Source organism: Orbicella faveolata, unplaced genomic scaffold (genome assembly GCF_042242905.1).
Source record: "Orbicella faveolata isolate gen_17 unplaced genomic scaffold, um_ofav_v1 contig_12, whole genome shotgun sequence".
Classification (NCBI taxonomy): Eukaryota; Metazoa; Cnidaria; class Anthozoa; order Scleractinia; family Merulinidae; genus Orbicella; species Orbicella faveolata.
The window spans coordinates 34460001-34473902 of NW_028301539.1; the positions used below are offsets into that span (position 1 = coordinate 34460001).

General features: G+C 38.7%; 2 protein-coding genes across 2 annotated transcripts in view; both read right to left on the reverse strand.

Moving 5' to 3' along the window:
- The window catches only part of LOC110067765 (solute carrier family 28 member 3-like), a 41177-nt gene extending 36855 nt beyond the window's left edge, over window positions 1–4322 (reverse strand). The window contains exon 1 of the mRNA XM_089283440.1: window positions 3199–4322. The gene's annotated coding sequence lies outside the window, so the exon portion shown is untranslated. The remainder of the gene's footprint in view (window positions 1–3198) is intronic.
- A 1007-nt stretch (window positions 4323–5329) lies between these two features.
- LOC110067769 (uncharacterized) lies at window positions 5330–13862 on the reverse strand. Its single transcript, XM_020775094.2, has 13 exons — window positions 13710–13862; window positions 13357–13401; window positions 12021–12665; window positions 11434–11613; window positions 10805–10906; window positions 10616–10693; window positions 9998–10105; window positions 9556–9648; window positions 9367–9435; window positions 8678–8764; window positions 7747–7836; window positions 6792–6905; window positions 5330–6359 (listed from the first exon to the last, which is right to left on the reverse strand). The coding sequence occupies exons 1-13, from the start codon at window positions 13758–13760 to the stop codon at window positions 6243–6245; spliced, it is 1779 nt and encodes a 592-aa protein (XP_020630753.1). The 5' UTR covers window positions 13761–13862; the 3' UTR covers window positions 5330–6242.
- Between the last annotated feature and the right edge of the window lie 40 nt (window positions 13863–13902).

The window sequence follows — 13902 nt, forward strand, 5'->3', positions numbered from 1 at the left end:
ACTTTTTTAGACTATATTAGATTAACTTTTCTAAAACAACTGAGATACTACTCGCGCTCTGATTGGTCAACAGAGTAGCCGAATCTATGTTCTATTGCCCGAATCTATGTTCTATTGCATCGGTAAACTCACGGTTCCCTAACCTATAGCAGCACTACGCGAGAACTAGAGAGCTCAGAACACTAGATAGACACCTTTATTTAAAAGTAAAAACTCTTTAGGTGAAATTTCAGGGTAGTCCCTTCAGGGAGCTTACAAAGCATCTCTGCTATCAATGAGAGCCCTGAAGCTATTACCTAACACAGAATACACAAACTAGCAAGAACATACTGAACAGTTTCAGCTTTTGCTCACGGCTGGCTTAGACACCAATAACAGGAATATTTTTTCAGTTCAACATAAACAAACAAATTTGTAAGGGAAAAAGGACCAGAAGTTGGCCGCACGCCGATTTCGTTCATGCTTGAGTTTAGCGTTTTCATTGCCTTTCGCGGTCTTTGGAGGACGCAGTTTCTGACTACAACTGGGCAAAAACAAAAAAAACAGGGAAAAGATTTCTTTCGAGTTAGCATTAAGTTTTAGAAATTGTAAGTTTTAAGTTCAATTAAGCTCAATGCATAAATGACAAGATAATTGAATTTGGTTTCCATAGAGGAGTTCACGTTCTAATGGGCATTATGGGTAATCAGGGCAACTTAACAAAGACGCAAAGCCGTAAAACAAATGTTTAGCTTTATATTTCCGTTCTGATTTCATATTTGGAGACGAAACAAATACTGTGGACGGAGAAACCCCTCTCCTAGGTTTACCAACGTTTTTGAGCCGATCGAGTAATTGCTGGGGGCATAGGAAATGATCTGATCAAATCTTAGCCGCTCAAGCCACAAAAATAACATCTCCGTTACTCTGATAAGTAGGCTAATGCCTAGCTCAACTTGATCGACTCAAAAACGATAGTAGATGTAGATGTATTTACAGCAAAAGTTTCCTCTCGAAAATGAAACTCAGAACGGAAATATGAAGAAAACCGTATATTTTGCCGCTTTGTTTCTTTACAATCTTGCCCTAATTACCCATAATGACCCTTGCAGCGTGAACTCCTCTCTTACACTTTCAAGTAATGGAATGGAATGGAACTTTATTGCACACTCCCAAAAATGGGTTTTTCAGTGAACAATACAAATACAATAACTATACAATAAAAATACAATGGATTAAAAAAGTGTAACACTATCCTTGTTTCAAAAACTCGTCAAGCATCTTTGCTTTAAGATTTTTCTTAAAGTTTACTGAACCTTTGCACAGTTTTAAATCTTTATCTAATGAATTCCATAAGTTTACTATCCTGTATTGAAATGTCCTCTGACCAGCAACGAGTAAAAGTTTTCATTCAGGAAAATAAAGAGAAACGCGGGATTTGTAGCCTTCAACATAAACAAATGAATTCTGAATAAATTTCAGAAGCAGCGTTTCTGGATCTTTCTGGAACTAACCTTTATTCTATTCCCAAAACGTTTTGAACGTTAACGTTGAATCACTTCGCCAAGCGTATGAAGTTTGTCAGACTACTCGCAAACATTTCGAAGTCTTTTACTATCGTGAAGACTGATTCCGGCCACGTTTTCAATTCCTGCATTTCCTCATCAAAGTATTTTTGAAATAATTAGTACACCATCTACCTTTCACCGAATACCTTTTTCTTTCCTCTACTAAACCTTTTACTTTTCTTAAACTTTTGTTTGCTTTCTTCGGTGGATTTTCTGTGTGGACTTTATTCTTTCAGTCGCTCTGGTTGGTTTACCGCGTCATTTCATGCTGGGAATAAATAACTTGATCATAACGAAGGTACAATAAATTTTCCCCTCTTTGAAGAACGTTTTCCATAGATATTTCATAATATTTCAATAAACCCACTTGGCATGTTGGGTAGGCTCGATTTCCAGCCGTTTAGGGTCAGTCTCCAGCCGTGGGCTCCCAACGATGGGGGTAAGGAACGTGGGCTCACAAAGCAGCCGCAAGTCGACTAGATATCGGGGGAACACTCAAAAAGCTTGTAAATCACTCGCTTAACAGCTCATGATTTACAAGCTTTTCTCGTGTTCTCATAACATCCCGCGTGGGTTTATTGTGCCGGAAACACATAGAAAGAGTGGTCTATTTTGAAATAATTGGATTAGGAGCTCGAAATTTCTATTTAAGAAATACTGATAGATTCCATGTTGCCGTGCCGGCCGTTCAAATAAATCACAGATGACGTCAATATGGTAAGAACATCGGGGACACACTCGTCTAACGGCTTGTGTGCCTCTTTTTTGTTCTAAGTACCACATTTTGACGTCATCTGTGATATTTTTACTGAACAGACGCACGGCAACATGGAAGCTATATTTTTTACATAATCAGAAGAAACAAAAGCAAGTTAATGACGCCATCTTTACAACGTCTGTTGAATAAAATAAATAAATGTTGAATGCTTATAGTGGCCCGGTATAGTGGTCGATGTCCTTAGCTACAACTAGCCAGTTCTCAGGCATGTCTGTTCTCCAATAGACCAATTTCAATATATTAGCCTAACACAATAGACCTCAGTACGAGGCTCTGGGGAATAAATACAGAGGGTTTATTCCCCAGAGCCTCGTGCTATGGTCTATTGTGTTACGCTGAATTTTAATATATTGAAATTGGTCCATTGTTAAATGACCTCAGATAGAGTACCGTAGCCAACAAGAGAACGGCATTTGTGAAAGAACGCTAGTATATTAATGTAAATACTTAGTTAGTCCACACGAATCCGGTGAAAACTGTTACCGAAATCGCAAACTCCTCAGAGTGAAGATTTTTGACATCGCCTTTTTGCTGTAAAATGTAATTCAAGAGTTTTTTTTCCGTATAATAACAGCTATCATAAACTCGCGAAGGTCATGGGCTCAATTAAATTTTCAATTTCTTCACCTGATCTTCTCTCGTTGTTTTGTCAACAAAGGAACAATTAAATGGCAACAAAAAGAATGGGAATGGAAATCGTCCAATTCGGAAGCGTAAACAAGGCCAATTTCGCATAATTTTTGGGCGAAACGAAATAATTTTTATATTTCATTGCCAATGTTGTGTTTCTTTTAAAAAATTGCATTCTTTTATAGATCACCACAAGCTTAAGAGGCTTTGAAAACAAATCGTGAATAAATATAATCACATTACCTTAACCTCCCTGCGTAACAGACCAACTCTCTCAAACTTCACGAGCCCTCGGATGGTACTTTCGACCGTGTAACTTGGAATAGGAACTTCTTTCATGTTAAGCAGATTCGGGGGCATTCAATTTTCAAACCAGCCGACCCTGACAAGGTCTCGTGGAAGGCATGATGCAGATCTAAGCCTCGACTTGACAGATCGTGAAAAAAACAAAAACAAAAACAAAAAAACCCACGATTATCAATTTGAAATTATGAAGGTACAACTACAATTTTTGTCGTTTTTCGAGTTTTATAGGTACGGACCAAACTTCATGAGGAAGTCTCCTTCACGTAGAAAAAGGAACTCATGGTTTGAAGAATTGACTGTTAAAAACAGCTATAACAAGTCCATGCAGAATTTGCACTTTTGGTCTCGGGACAATGTGACTTCCAGTTTATCAGTGATGTCCGTGACGTCCATGATAAGGATCGAGAGATCAACTAAACAAATAAACTTTAAACAGTTGTGTTTTAAAAACAGTCACGCCTCGTCACTGAATAAATACAAGCACATTTACTGAAGCTTATTGAATATTTCAGACCATCCAAAGCGAGCATTTGGAGTAATCTCGTTTGGAGAGCTTAAAACACATCGTGCAATAAGAATAAATCTAAACAAATCGTTCTAGCAGAGTATGGTAAATAAAAATGGTATCAAACCCCAAACAAAAGTAAAAATTAGAAAACAACAAGACCTTTGACCTGTTGTGACAGCTGCGAGTCCACAGTCGAATGCTTGACAAAAACGTATGAAGCAAAATAAGTCGAAAGACCAAATTTTAAAGTACAGAACGGGTGACAAATGTACAAACAAAACGAGGGAGTCGGAGTCCTGTTTACGACCAGATTTTTGTTGAGGCAGGTCCATTTTGCAAGTGGCGATGTTTGCTTTTCCATCCTTGATCTGTCTGTGCAGAGCGTTGGCAAAACGGGCATGCCAGAAAATACATCCTCCGGCTTTCAACTCTTTTTAAAAACTGATGTCTCGTCAAAAAAATGCGTCGAGTGTTCATTTTACCTACTAATCTGCCGCCGCGAACGAAGGAACACCTAATGGCAAGTTACAGAGAGGTTGCCATTTGGAAGACGTGTAGAAGCGTGACGCGAGGTCGCCTGAATCACACGAGTGCGCAATGAGTGAATGAGTTACGAATCAAGTGTCATGAGTTTTAAGTCTTGAGCACATAGGTCAGTGGTAAATTGCACTCCGTTTAGTCTGCATAGCAGGTTTAAAACGTAAGAGGACAGCGGGGATGGAAATAATCTCTTACGCAGCTGTTAGACATGTACTTGGATGGCCACGCAACGTTCCTCCCCTCTGTTGGTTTGGAGACGCGTTGCGTGACGCTGCGTATGGGAATGGGTGGAAGAGTCAAGATCCGATTACGGATTAAGGAATGAGTCCCTGGTCTCGTGTATACGCTGTCTGGAGGCCACGTTCGTCCACCTAAAATATAATGTCTCTATAATAATACCAGAGAAAGAAAGTTAGAGCTCGTGAACAATGATTTCAGATTCCCAATAAATTGAAATAACTATCAGTACATGTGCACCGAATAATCAACGTAAAATCTAATTCAATTAATTGGACACACATGAATTAGATGCTGGGTAGACAACTAAACTTAAGCCTTTGAATACTAAGAGAACGTAATCTCGCATATTCACAAGTACAGAATGGTAAACTAATTGGTTTTTCATGTTCAGAGTGTGATTTTTCACAAGCAACGGCTGATTGAGCGGCCCCAGCCTCGTTCTCGAAGTCTCCACCTCGGCAACGAGATCGCGGCGGCCCAAGCTTGTGTTCATTTTAATTGATCTGTGGTTCAGAGTTTGGTTCGATGTTGCCCTCGTGACCTGGAACCGAAGTCTGGCTGAAGCACCACCTATTCGAGTCTATAGGTGCCCACAACCTGCAGTTTTAATTCTACAGACCGCAGGCCAGGAGGGGAGAAAAAGAGCGAATATTTTACAATCAGTGTTTCAGCCAGAAAATTTTACTTGAGGGCTGAAGTGGCCCCTGAAGACCATTTTCAAGGGGTCAATACGTTAGGAAAGGGGCCAATAAATTGAAAGCTACAGAAGGAAAAAATGTATCAGGGTACCAAGCAAAATAAAACAGTTTATTAGGATCTATGATAGAATTTAATAGTAAGTGCTTTTTGAAGTATCTCTACTCAATAGTTTCTTTTGAATCAGATATTAGAATGAAGGATCCGTGTATTATAAGAGAGATATCGATAGGCATACATGACATAGTCAATGATCAAGGCTTTACAATGCATTATAGGGCGATTTCGAACACGGTAAGCCATTTCGAAATTTCCGATGTGAGAGAAGCAAAGGGGATGGATTGACTTCGTTTCTTATGTTGAATGTTTTAGAAGCAGAGATCTTTCAATATCATTTTCTAGAATGGCATAATGTGTGACAAAATAACGGTTATTGATTGTCAACACAGAGAAATGTAGTTGCCATTATGGCAACTAAACCAGAATTTTTGCTTGGTTACCAAAGATGAAATATTAGTTGCATTGGCGACCGTATCGGTCGCAATTTCGAGCCCTAGGATGTCTTTTAAAATACTATGCCTGTGTTAAGCCTGCAGCCTTCATTTTTCTTGGGGCCATCTCTCATTACGACGCGGGATTCCCGCAATGGCGCGGTCTGGCGGTAACACTGTACAATTAACAGAGACTGTGCCGACTTTGGTTATTATAATTTTTTTTTTAATATTAAGCCATTGTTTGCAAATTCATATAAAGTGGTTTCTTCATAATTAGTTGCAAATCCGTACACATTCTTACTAAAAATTTCACCTTGTACAAGTCAACTCCTAACTAATAAAAATTTTAACTTAAATTTAATCTCCAAATTCTAAAGTTAGATTCCTCTTTAAGGGGAAACGAATTTGAGTGCTTAAAGGTCCCTAAACGAAGCAATTGGACAGCACTTGGTGTCCTATTATTTGACCCTTTCGTTTTTATCATCATATTATACACCACAACACTAATCGCCTGGATCTTCTTCATGTTGGTCCTCCATCAACATCTTCAGTTGAGCCCTTGCACTTTCTAAGAACAGGTCCAAACCATGAAGGTGCTTTTGTCGAGCAGCTCTATCGGCCTGTTGGAAGAAAGGACCACAAGTGTGAACAGTGCAGAACATTGAGAGCCAAAATTGAAACAAGGGAGAAGCAGAAGCAGTTTCCTCTAACGAGAACTTAACTGATTTGAATGTTTGTAGTGGTCGATGAGCTTAGTTACATCTAGCTAGTTCTCAGGCATGCCACTTAAACTGAGAGAAAGAAATATTTCAAATAAACATAATAGCCCTAAAAATCCCAATTCGCGGGAGACAGACCAGTGGCTATTACGAACAGGTAAAAGCCCTAGGAGATTAGATAACGAGCACATTGAGAAAAAAAGGATCAATACGGGAAAAAGGCAACAAAAATAAACTGTTGTTACAACGAATATCCATTCGTTAGAATATTAAATACTGTAAGGCCACTAAAACACGTGAATTTATCTACACAAAAGGAAGCCTGCCTCGCACCTCTTGCTTAACTTTTAAGTATTCCAACATTTCTCTCTTCGTTTCATCCTTTATTTCGTGCGCAAACTCTTTTCCATTTTGTCTTTCCTCCTTCACAACCTCTTCTAGTACCATCTACGACAAAACCAGAATGATTTCAACAGAATCAGTACATCGTCAATTTGGCAACAAACAAAAAATGTGGGAAGCACCGTGACCCATTGGTTACGGCATACATGACTCTGGATCGGGTGGTCCTGGTTCGATCCGGCACTGAAGGGGGGCATTGAATTGTGTCCTTGGGCAAGACAATTAACTCCCACAGTTCCACTCCCCATCCAGGGGTATCCAGCTGTTTCAAGAAAGGTTGTTACATAAAAGCATATGGGACATTGCCGGCTGTTGTTATGGGTGGCGATGGTTGATTGTTGCTTGCTGAGGTTCACGGTGACAAGGACAAAGCACGAGTACAAGTGTTTGTGCTGTTTTCTTCTATCACACTGAAATACCTTGAGCTTCGATCGAGCAACAGTAAACCACTATCACCCATAATACCTTTCGCCATTGTCGCGCACGCTTATGCGTTTTTGTTAAACAACCTTTCTCATGATAGTTGTGAAATGGGCACCGAATTGTGTGGGAAACTAGAAAAAGTGCTTGAGTGAACTAAAATACTCTTACAGGAGGTCACTTCATGCTAGAAAGCAAGCAGATCAGCGACTTAGCTTATTCACCCATATTCACCTAGCCTGAGTAGCACGCGTTCTCCTACCAGCGAATATTTTCCCGCCTACTGGTCGAGTGAAAACAGGGGCGAGAGTAAAAAAATAAAGAATGCGGAAAAAGCTCTTGCGTTCTTACAGGAACGCGGGCTAACCAGGCTAGCTTGGAAAAGAAAAACTTAATCCAATCAAGTAGTGGTGGAAATTAACATCGTTATTCAAGGGAAAATTGTCAGTAATTTCAACGGACTCACTTTACTGGTTTCTCTCTCTTCCTTAATAGTCTCCTCCACAAGTTTCTGTAGCCTTTGCCCTTCTTGGTCTGTTAATGTTTTTATATTTTCCTGTAGAGAACCAAAACAACACGTAATACAGTCAGGTACTATATGACGACTGGCGTTTCCATAAGTTAGCTCTGTATAGTTTCTTAGTCGCGTCAGTAATGGCTATGAAAATACCTGTGGCTCTCTACAGTTCGCGCAAAAGTTCTGATGTTATTCACGGAGACAAAAAATGAAAAAAAAACAAAAAACAAAAAACGAACACACTCCGAAAATACAATTTTTCCCCCAGACGTTTTCTCGAGTTCCCTTCACTGTAATTCGTCAAAATTTAGCCTGCATGTGAACAGGCTTTCTTTTTTTTCGCGCCCTCGCCAAATTTGTTACACCCTCGCCGTGAGCCTGTTTACAGGCTAGTTAAAATTTAGCCAAAATGTAGGACAATTATTTTTTTCAGCGACAAGTCATATTGGAAATATTTGCGGCGATAGAAAGTCAAAAAACCAAAGCCGTAAATTGCGAATTTACGAAGAACTCGTGTATACAACCCCTTTTATCTCCTGGAAATCTCCTTCTTTTGTAAGAATTCTCGTTAATCAAAGCGCGTAAAAGACTGAAGTCTTGAGCATCGAACACGGCTTTATTTCAAAACTTAAGCCACTATTTTTACAATAACGATCAAGAAAGTTTTACCCGTACTTATTAAGTTTTGATTGAACTGAAGGTGGAGGAGACAAAAAGTGAACTCTTCAAGAGTTCACTTTTCGTCACTTCATACTGGTTTTCTACAAAATGAAGCCATTACTTTTGGGCTTGCTGTGATGTGTAGTAAACTGTTTAACTTTCTGACACCATGCTAGAATTTCTCTATGATCATAGTGTACCTAAGCGCACATAAACTGACCTTGTGTTCTGATATGAACTCTTCATATCTCCTCCTTTCCTCTTTCCTCGCCATCTCCACGGCTTCAGCCCTCTCCTGCCGCGCATCCTTTGGAGAAAAAATAAAATAAATACTGCAATACTGCAGCTTTACACAAAAGAAGTATTATTTCAATCCCCAAATACTTAAATTAATCAATGCCTACAAGAGAATCCGGTTGGTTAGCAACTGGTTAAAACAGTTGATAATGGAAAACGTCTTTTTGAAAATGAAATTTAGAAACAAACGAAATAGAAATATAGAAAAATGAGATCTCCAAATGGCAAACACAAAGACAAACACAAGCATGCTCTGATTGCAGCAGAAACCATGTCATAATCATTAGACTATCGAACATCATAGTGCTGTGTTTCAGAAAAGTTTAAAGCAAATCACACTTGTACAAGAAGAGCGCCGAGCACTAACGAGGGCATACGCTTAAGCTACGTGTCACACTTGAATATATCTTTAACACATAAATATCCAACACTCATGAGATATTTCACATACGCCTGCAATATGTACATAGAAATATTCTAAGCCCTTTTTCCTGCAGTCCATTGAGAGGGTAGGCACTTAATTTTGCATTTTTTAGTATATTAACCATTTCAACCAAAACTACTTTGCAGAACTCATGATCTAATAATAAAACTAAACCAAATAGAAGGTACCTCAACAAATTTGTCTATAGCTTCTTTGCTCTTTAATCTTTCTTGATCCAAGTAGGATTCAATTTCTTCCTAAGAATGGAAAATGAATAAAAATGTTTTGTAATTTTACAACTTCGTCAAGAACAAAAACTCTCACAGCATGTAGTTTGATAATGTACATTTTATTTACAAATGGCGGACTCTTCTAACCTTGTGTCTTTGTTTTTCTTCCTCTAGTAAATCATTGGCTTTCTGTTCATTGCGCTTTGTCTCATCCTGTAACGTTCTTTCAAAGCTTTCTTGCTACAAGACAGAAAGTCTATGTATTAGTTTTTCAGAGTTATCTCAAAAGAGGAAGCAAAATCATTGATTTTCAGGAGCTCTCTGGGTAACTAATAAGTCACTGTACAACACAGTAATATGTTTAAACCAATCACAGCAAAGGACACAAGTCTTCCAGATCCACGTCTTGGATCTTTCTGACACATACTTCCGCAACTAATCGTGATCGCTATTAACTGAGTGCTAATATTTGTGCATTTGGCCAGAATTTAAAGAAACTCTGCCCATATGATACATGTATGATAAGATCGGCAATTATTTTGCTCATCTTAGTTTTAAGAGGTTCATTTACTTTTAAACCAGTTTTCACCTGCTCTTGAAGGAACTCCTGGAATTTCTTTCTTTGATCTTCCAATAGTTTTTCCATCTGAATCTTGTTCTCTTCTCGTTGCTCCAATACAGCTTTTCTTGATAATTCCTTTGGAGTGATATGGAAAGGTTGGTCAAACTTCAAGAAGGAGATGGGAGAGGAGGAGAAGGAGGAGGATATTGTGGAGGAAGATGTGTAGGAAGAGGAAGAGACGAAAGAATAGGTGGAAGAACTAAGAGGATGAAGAGCAGGAGAATGAGGAGCAGAAGGAAGAGGTGGAAATGAAAAAGAAGAAGAGGAAAAGAGGAGGAGGAGGAGGAAGAGGACGAGGACGAGGAGGAGGACGAAGAGGAGGATGAGGAGGAGGAGGACGAGGACGAGGACGAGGATGAGGACGAGGATGAGGATGAGGAGAACGAGGATGAAGAGGAGGAGGAGGAGAAGGACGAGGACGAGGACGAGGATGAGGAGAACGAAGATGAAGAGGAGGAGGAGGAGAAGGAGGAGGAGGAAGATGAGGAGGAGGAAGATGAGGAGGAGGACGAGGACGAGGACGAGGAGGAGGAGGACAAGGAAGAGGAGGAGGAGGAGAGCATAACAGTACAGTTTCATCAATACCTTGTATTCCTCAACAATGACAGCCAAGGTATCATGACCAGCTTTTCTAATCTCCTTTATCTGTTCTTCATGCTGCTCCTGCAAAGTTTACAAACAGCACAGTTGAACTTGATGATCCACTCCATGGTTATTCAGAGTTTTTGATTGCATGCAAACTCTTTTGGTCATCATCATCAAATGTTTCTTTACCTGAAGAAGAGCATATTTCTCCTTCTGTTTAGCAAGCAATTCTGAAAGGTTCTTTGATTCCTCTTCAATAGTTTTATCCTTCTCTAGAAGTGTATCCAGGTCCTTTTAGGGAGAAAACAGATATTTATATTTGATATATAAGTTGTACATACACATGTTTAGCTCTGAACAGTATTTGTTCAGTGACTGGAAAAATGTTTTGTAAAGACAGCATTCAAAAGAGCATCCAAGAAACGTTTGTACTGTTTGGTATTTAATGAAGATATACTTACATACATTCTCGATTCTGAGAGTTTGCAATATTTCATAGGACTGGACAAAAAAAATTGAAAATCCAAGCGTTCTTTTTTGTTGATATTATTTATCATTGTAACATGTTTCCATACACTTGCCTCTGTTGGTCAACATTACTTCCTTATTTCATTTCTTGACACTGGTCTTATTAATTACTTTTTGTTGACCATTTGTACTAAAACAGAAATCAATTTTGCTGGGTTCCTTGCCAAAACATGATGAAGGTGTAGGCTACAAATAAGTTAGGAACAGTTTAAATTAAGGACAACAGCTACAAATCTATGAAACACCAATTATTATGTAGTAGCTCATAGTTTTGCCAACATGGTAAATACCCTCTGTAGCTGTGCTTTCTCTTGCTCAGCAATGGAGAGTTTTCCTTCCAGTCCTTTCAACTTATCCTCAAGTTCCCTGTTAGATTCACTTGCTTCTTGAAGTTGCCGGGACAGTTCCTTCTGGCCGCTGTCTGTTGGCTTGTCAAAGAGTACATTCTGCTGCTGTTGGGCCATAACAACCTGTTCAAATGGATGTATTATTTATAAATTTCAAATACCTTCCTAATGTTTCAGGGAGTTCTTTTTTTACCAATTTTGAACCATTCATAATTTTCAGTTTTCAAGAGCAGTTTTTGATATCTGGATTGCCACACATTTGCTAGTCTTTTTTGTAGTCAAAATGTGTACCACATGTAATTTAATTAAGTTAAGAAAATATCCTTGGAATTCACTGTTTTGAACAAGCTTGAGCAGAAATAAAATGGGAAGTTTATAATTCAGTTTGAATTTGCCCATAATATCTGCTTAAGATTTATGATGCTATTTTCAAGGCCAAAAGGTTGAAAATTCAAAGAAAGACCATTTGACAAACGAAAATACAATTGGAATTTATTCTCATACTTATAAACCAAAAACAGCACACTTACTGATAGTATATCTTGAGCTGATGAAACTTCATTATCTAGAGTATCAAAAGAATCAGGAGTGTGTTGTTGTGATTGCTGATTTCCTGCCGTGATGCTTGATGTGGCATAGTCTTTGCTTATGACTGTAGAATGGTCACCATTTAAATGAGTTTTCTCTCCTTGAGAGATACACTTTGTTCCATTGATGGTGTTCCCATCCTCAGAAGGAATGGAAAGAAGCTCTGATGGTTCAGTCAAGGCTTCACTAAGGAATGAAGAAAAATCTGCATGGAAGCTTTCATATTCTGTTCTGTTGTTCAACTTGTCTTGTTCTGCTGCTGATTTTGTTGATGATACAGGTGTTGTTGAAGAAGTGAAGTCTTGACTGGTTGAAAGAAATGAGTTAATAAAGTCAGAATGGCTGTCGGCAGCAAGAGGGTTAGGCACAGCTGAACTTGACCTTTTGCTAACTTCAGATGTTGTTGTATTCAGTGAAAACTGAGGTGTTAATGACGACACAGGATTAGATGATGCCATCATGTGAGCTGCTGGTTGGTTAAAAGATGTAGCAGCAGCACTGGGTGAGGCTGGTGGTGGTGTCGCAACTGCAGCCCATGTGATAACAGATCCAGACTGGTTACTGCCATTTGTAGCTGGTGTAGCAGACTGAAACATATATTCATAGACAATTTTACACATTGAAGTTATGTGACCCATGCTCTGCAGATCAAATCTAGTAAATTAGACTTTCAAATAGCTTATTATAAGCTAACTAAAGGATGTGCATTCAGTACAATGTGGCCTTAACAAGTATCTAGTAACTGCACAAATGTAATTGGACACACCTATATAAATATTGCATACAAATAAAATTAATATAAATAAATAAGTAACAAAATATTTGATATTGTTTAGAGGTTGGTTTACATTGTAGAACACTAATCATATCCAACCTCATTTCTGTGACTCCCAGTAGATATCGATACCTATCCCAATGCGCTAGGGTTATTGGAAATTCTGGAGGGGAGGGGTTTCTGTAGTTTGCAGAAGGGCAGAGAAAGAGGGCTTCAAACCAAAAAAACCTTCCATGGGAGGGGTAGGGATATCTTCTGGGACAAAACAATCTTCACATTTTTCCGAAGAAATCAGGGGATCCTGTTAAAACCTGGAGATTCATTAAAAACACAAAAATTGCAACAAATCAAAGGAAACGAGTGTCTCTATCAAGCTAATTTGCCTTGGGATTCCTGCAATTTATCATCCGGAGCACAATGATCAAAACCAACAATTCCCCGATAATGAGACCTGGGGGAACTTAGTAGGTACACCTGCAAAAAAAGCTAATTAACCAACTTACCTCAAAACCTCCAAAATCAGCCCAGTCATCATCGTTATCATCATGCTGATCGAAAAATAATAGTCAAGTTCAAAATCTCATACAAGTGATTTAAGCTTAAGCTTAATTATCCAGATTATTGATAATCAAATTTATGGAAGGTGCAATTGCACTACATTCTAATGGCAAATTAATACATTTATTTTCATTAAATATTTTAAAAACAGGCAAATTAAAAAAACCTCTATATTAATACATCGAAGCGCCCATTGAAGCTTAAGACCCAAATATTTTAGTTGAATCATCGCTTCGAAAATTCAATGAGGAAAGATCAGCGATTCATAATTGTAATCAGGCAAAGGTGTTGTTTATACCTGGTCATCTGTGGATGCTGAACCAAAATCTGCCCAACCTCTTCCGTCCATTACGCCGGCTTGTTCTCACTTTCCCATAAAACCAACCGATAAAAGAACAAGGAATTAACGAACAGTCATTAGTGCAATAGAACTTTTTGCCCAGGCGTTACAAGTGTTTCCCATCAGGCAACGCTCTTTATGGTCACGTGAT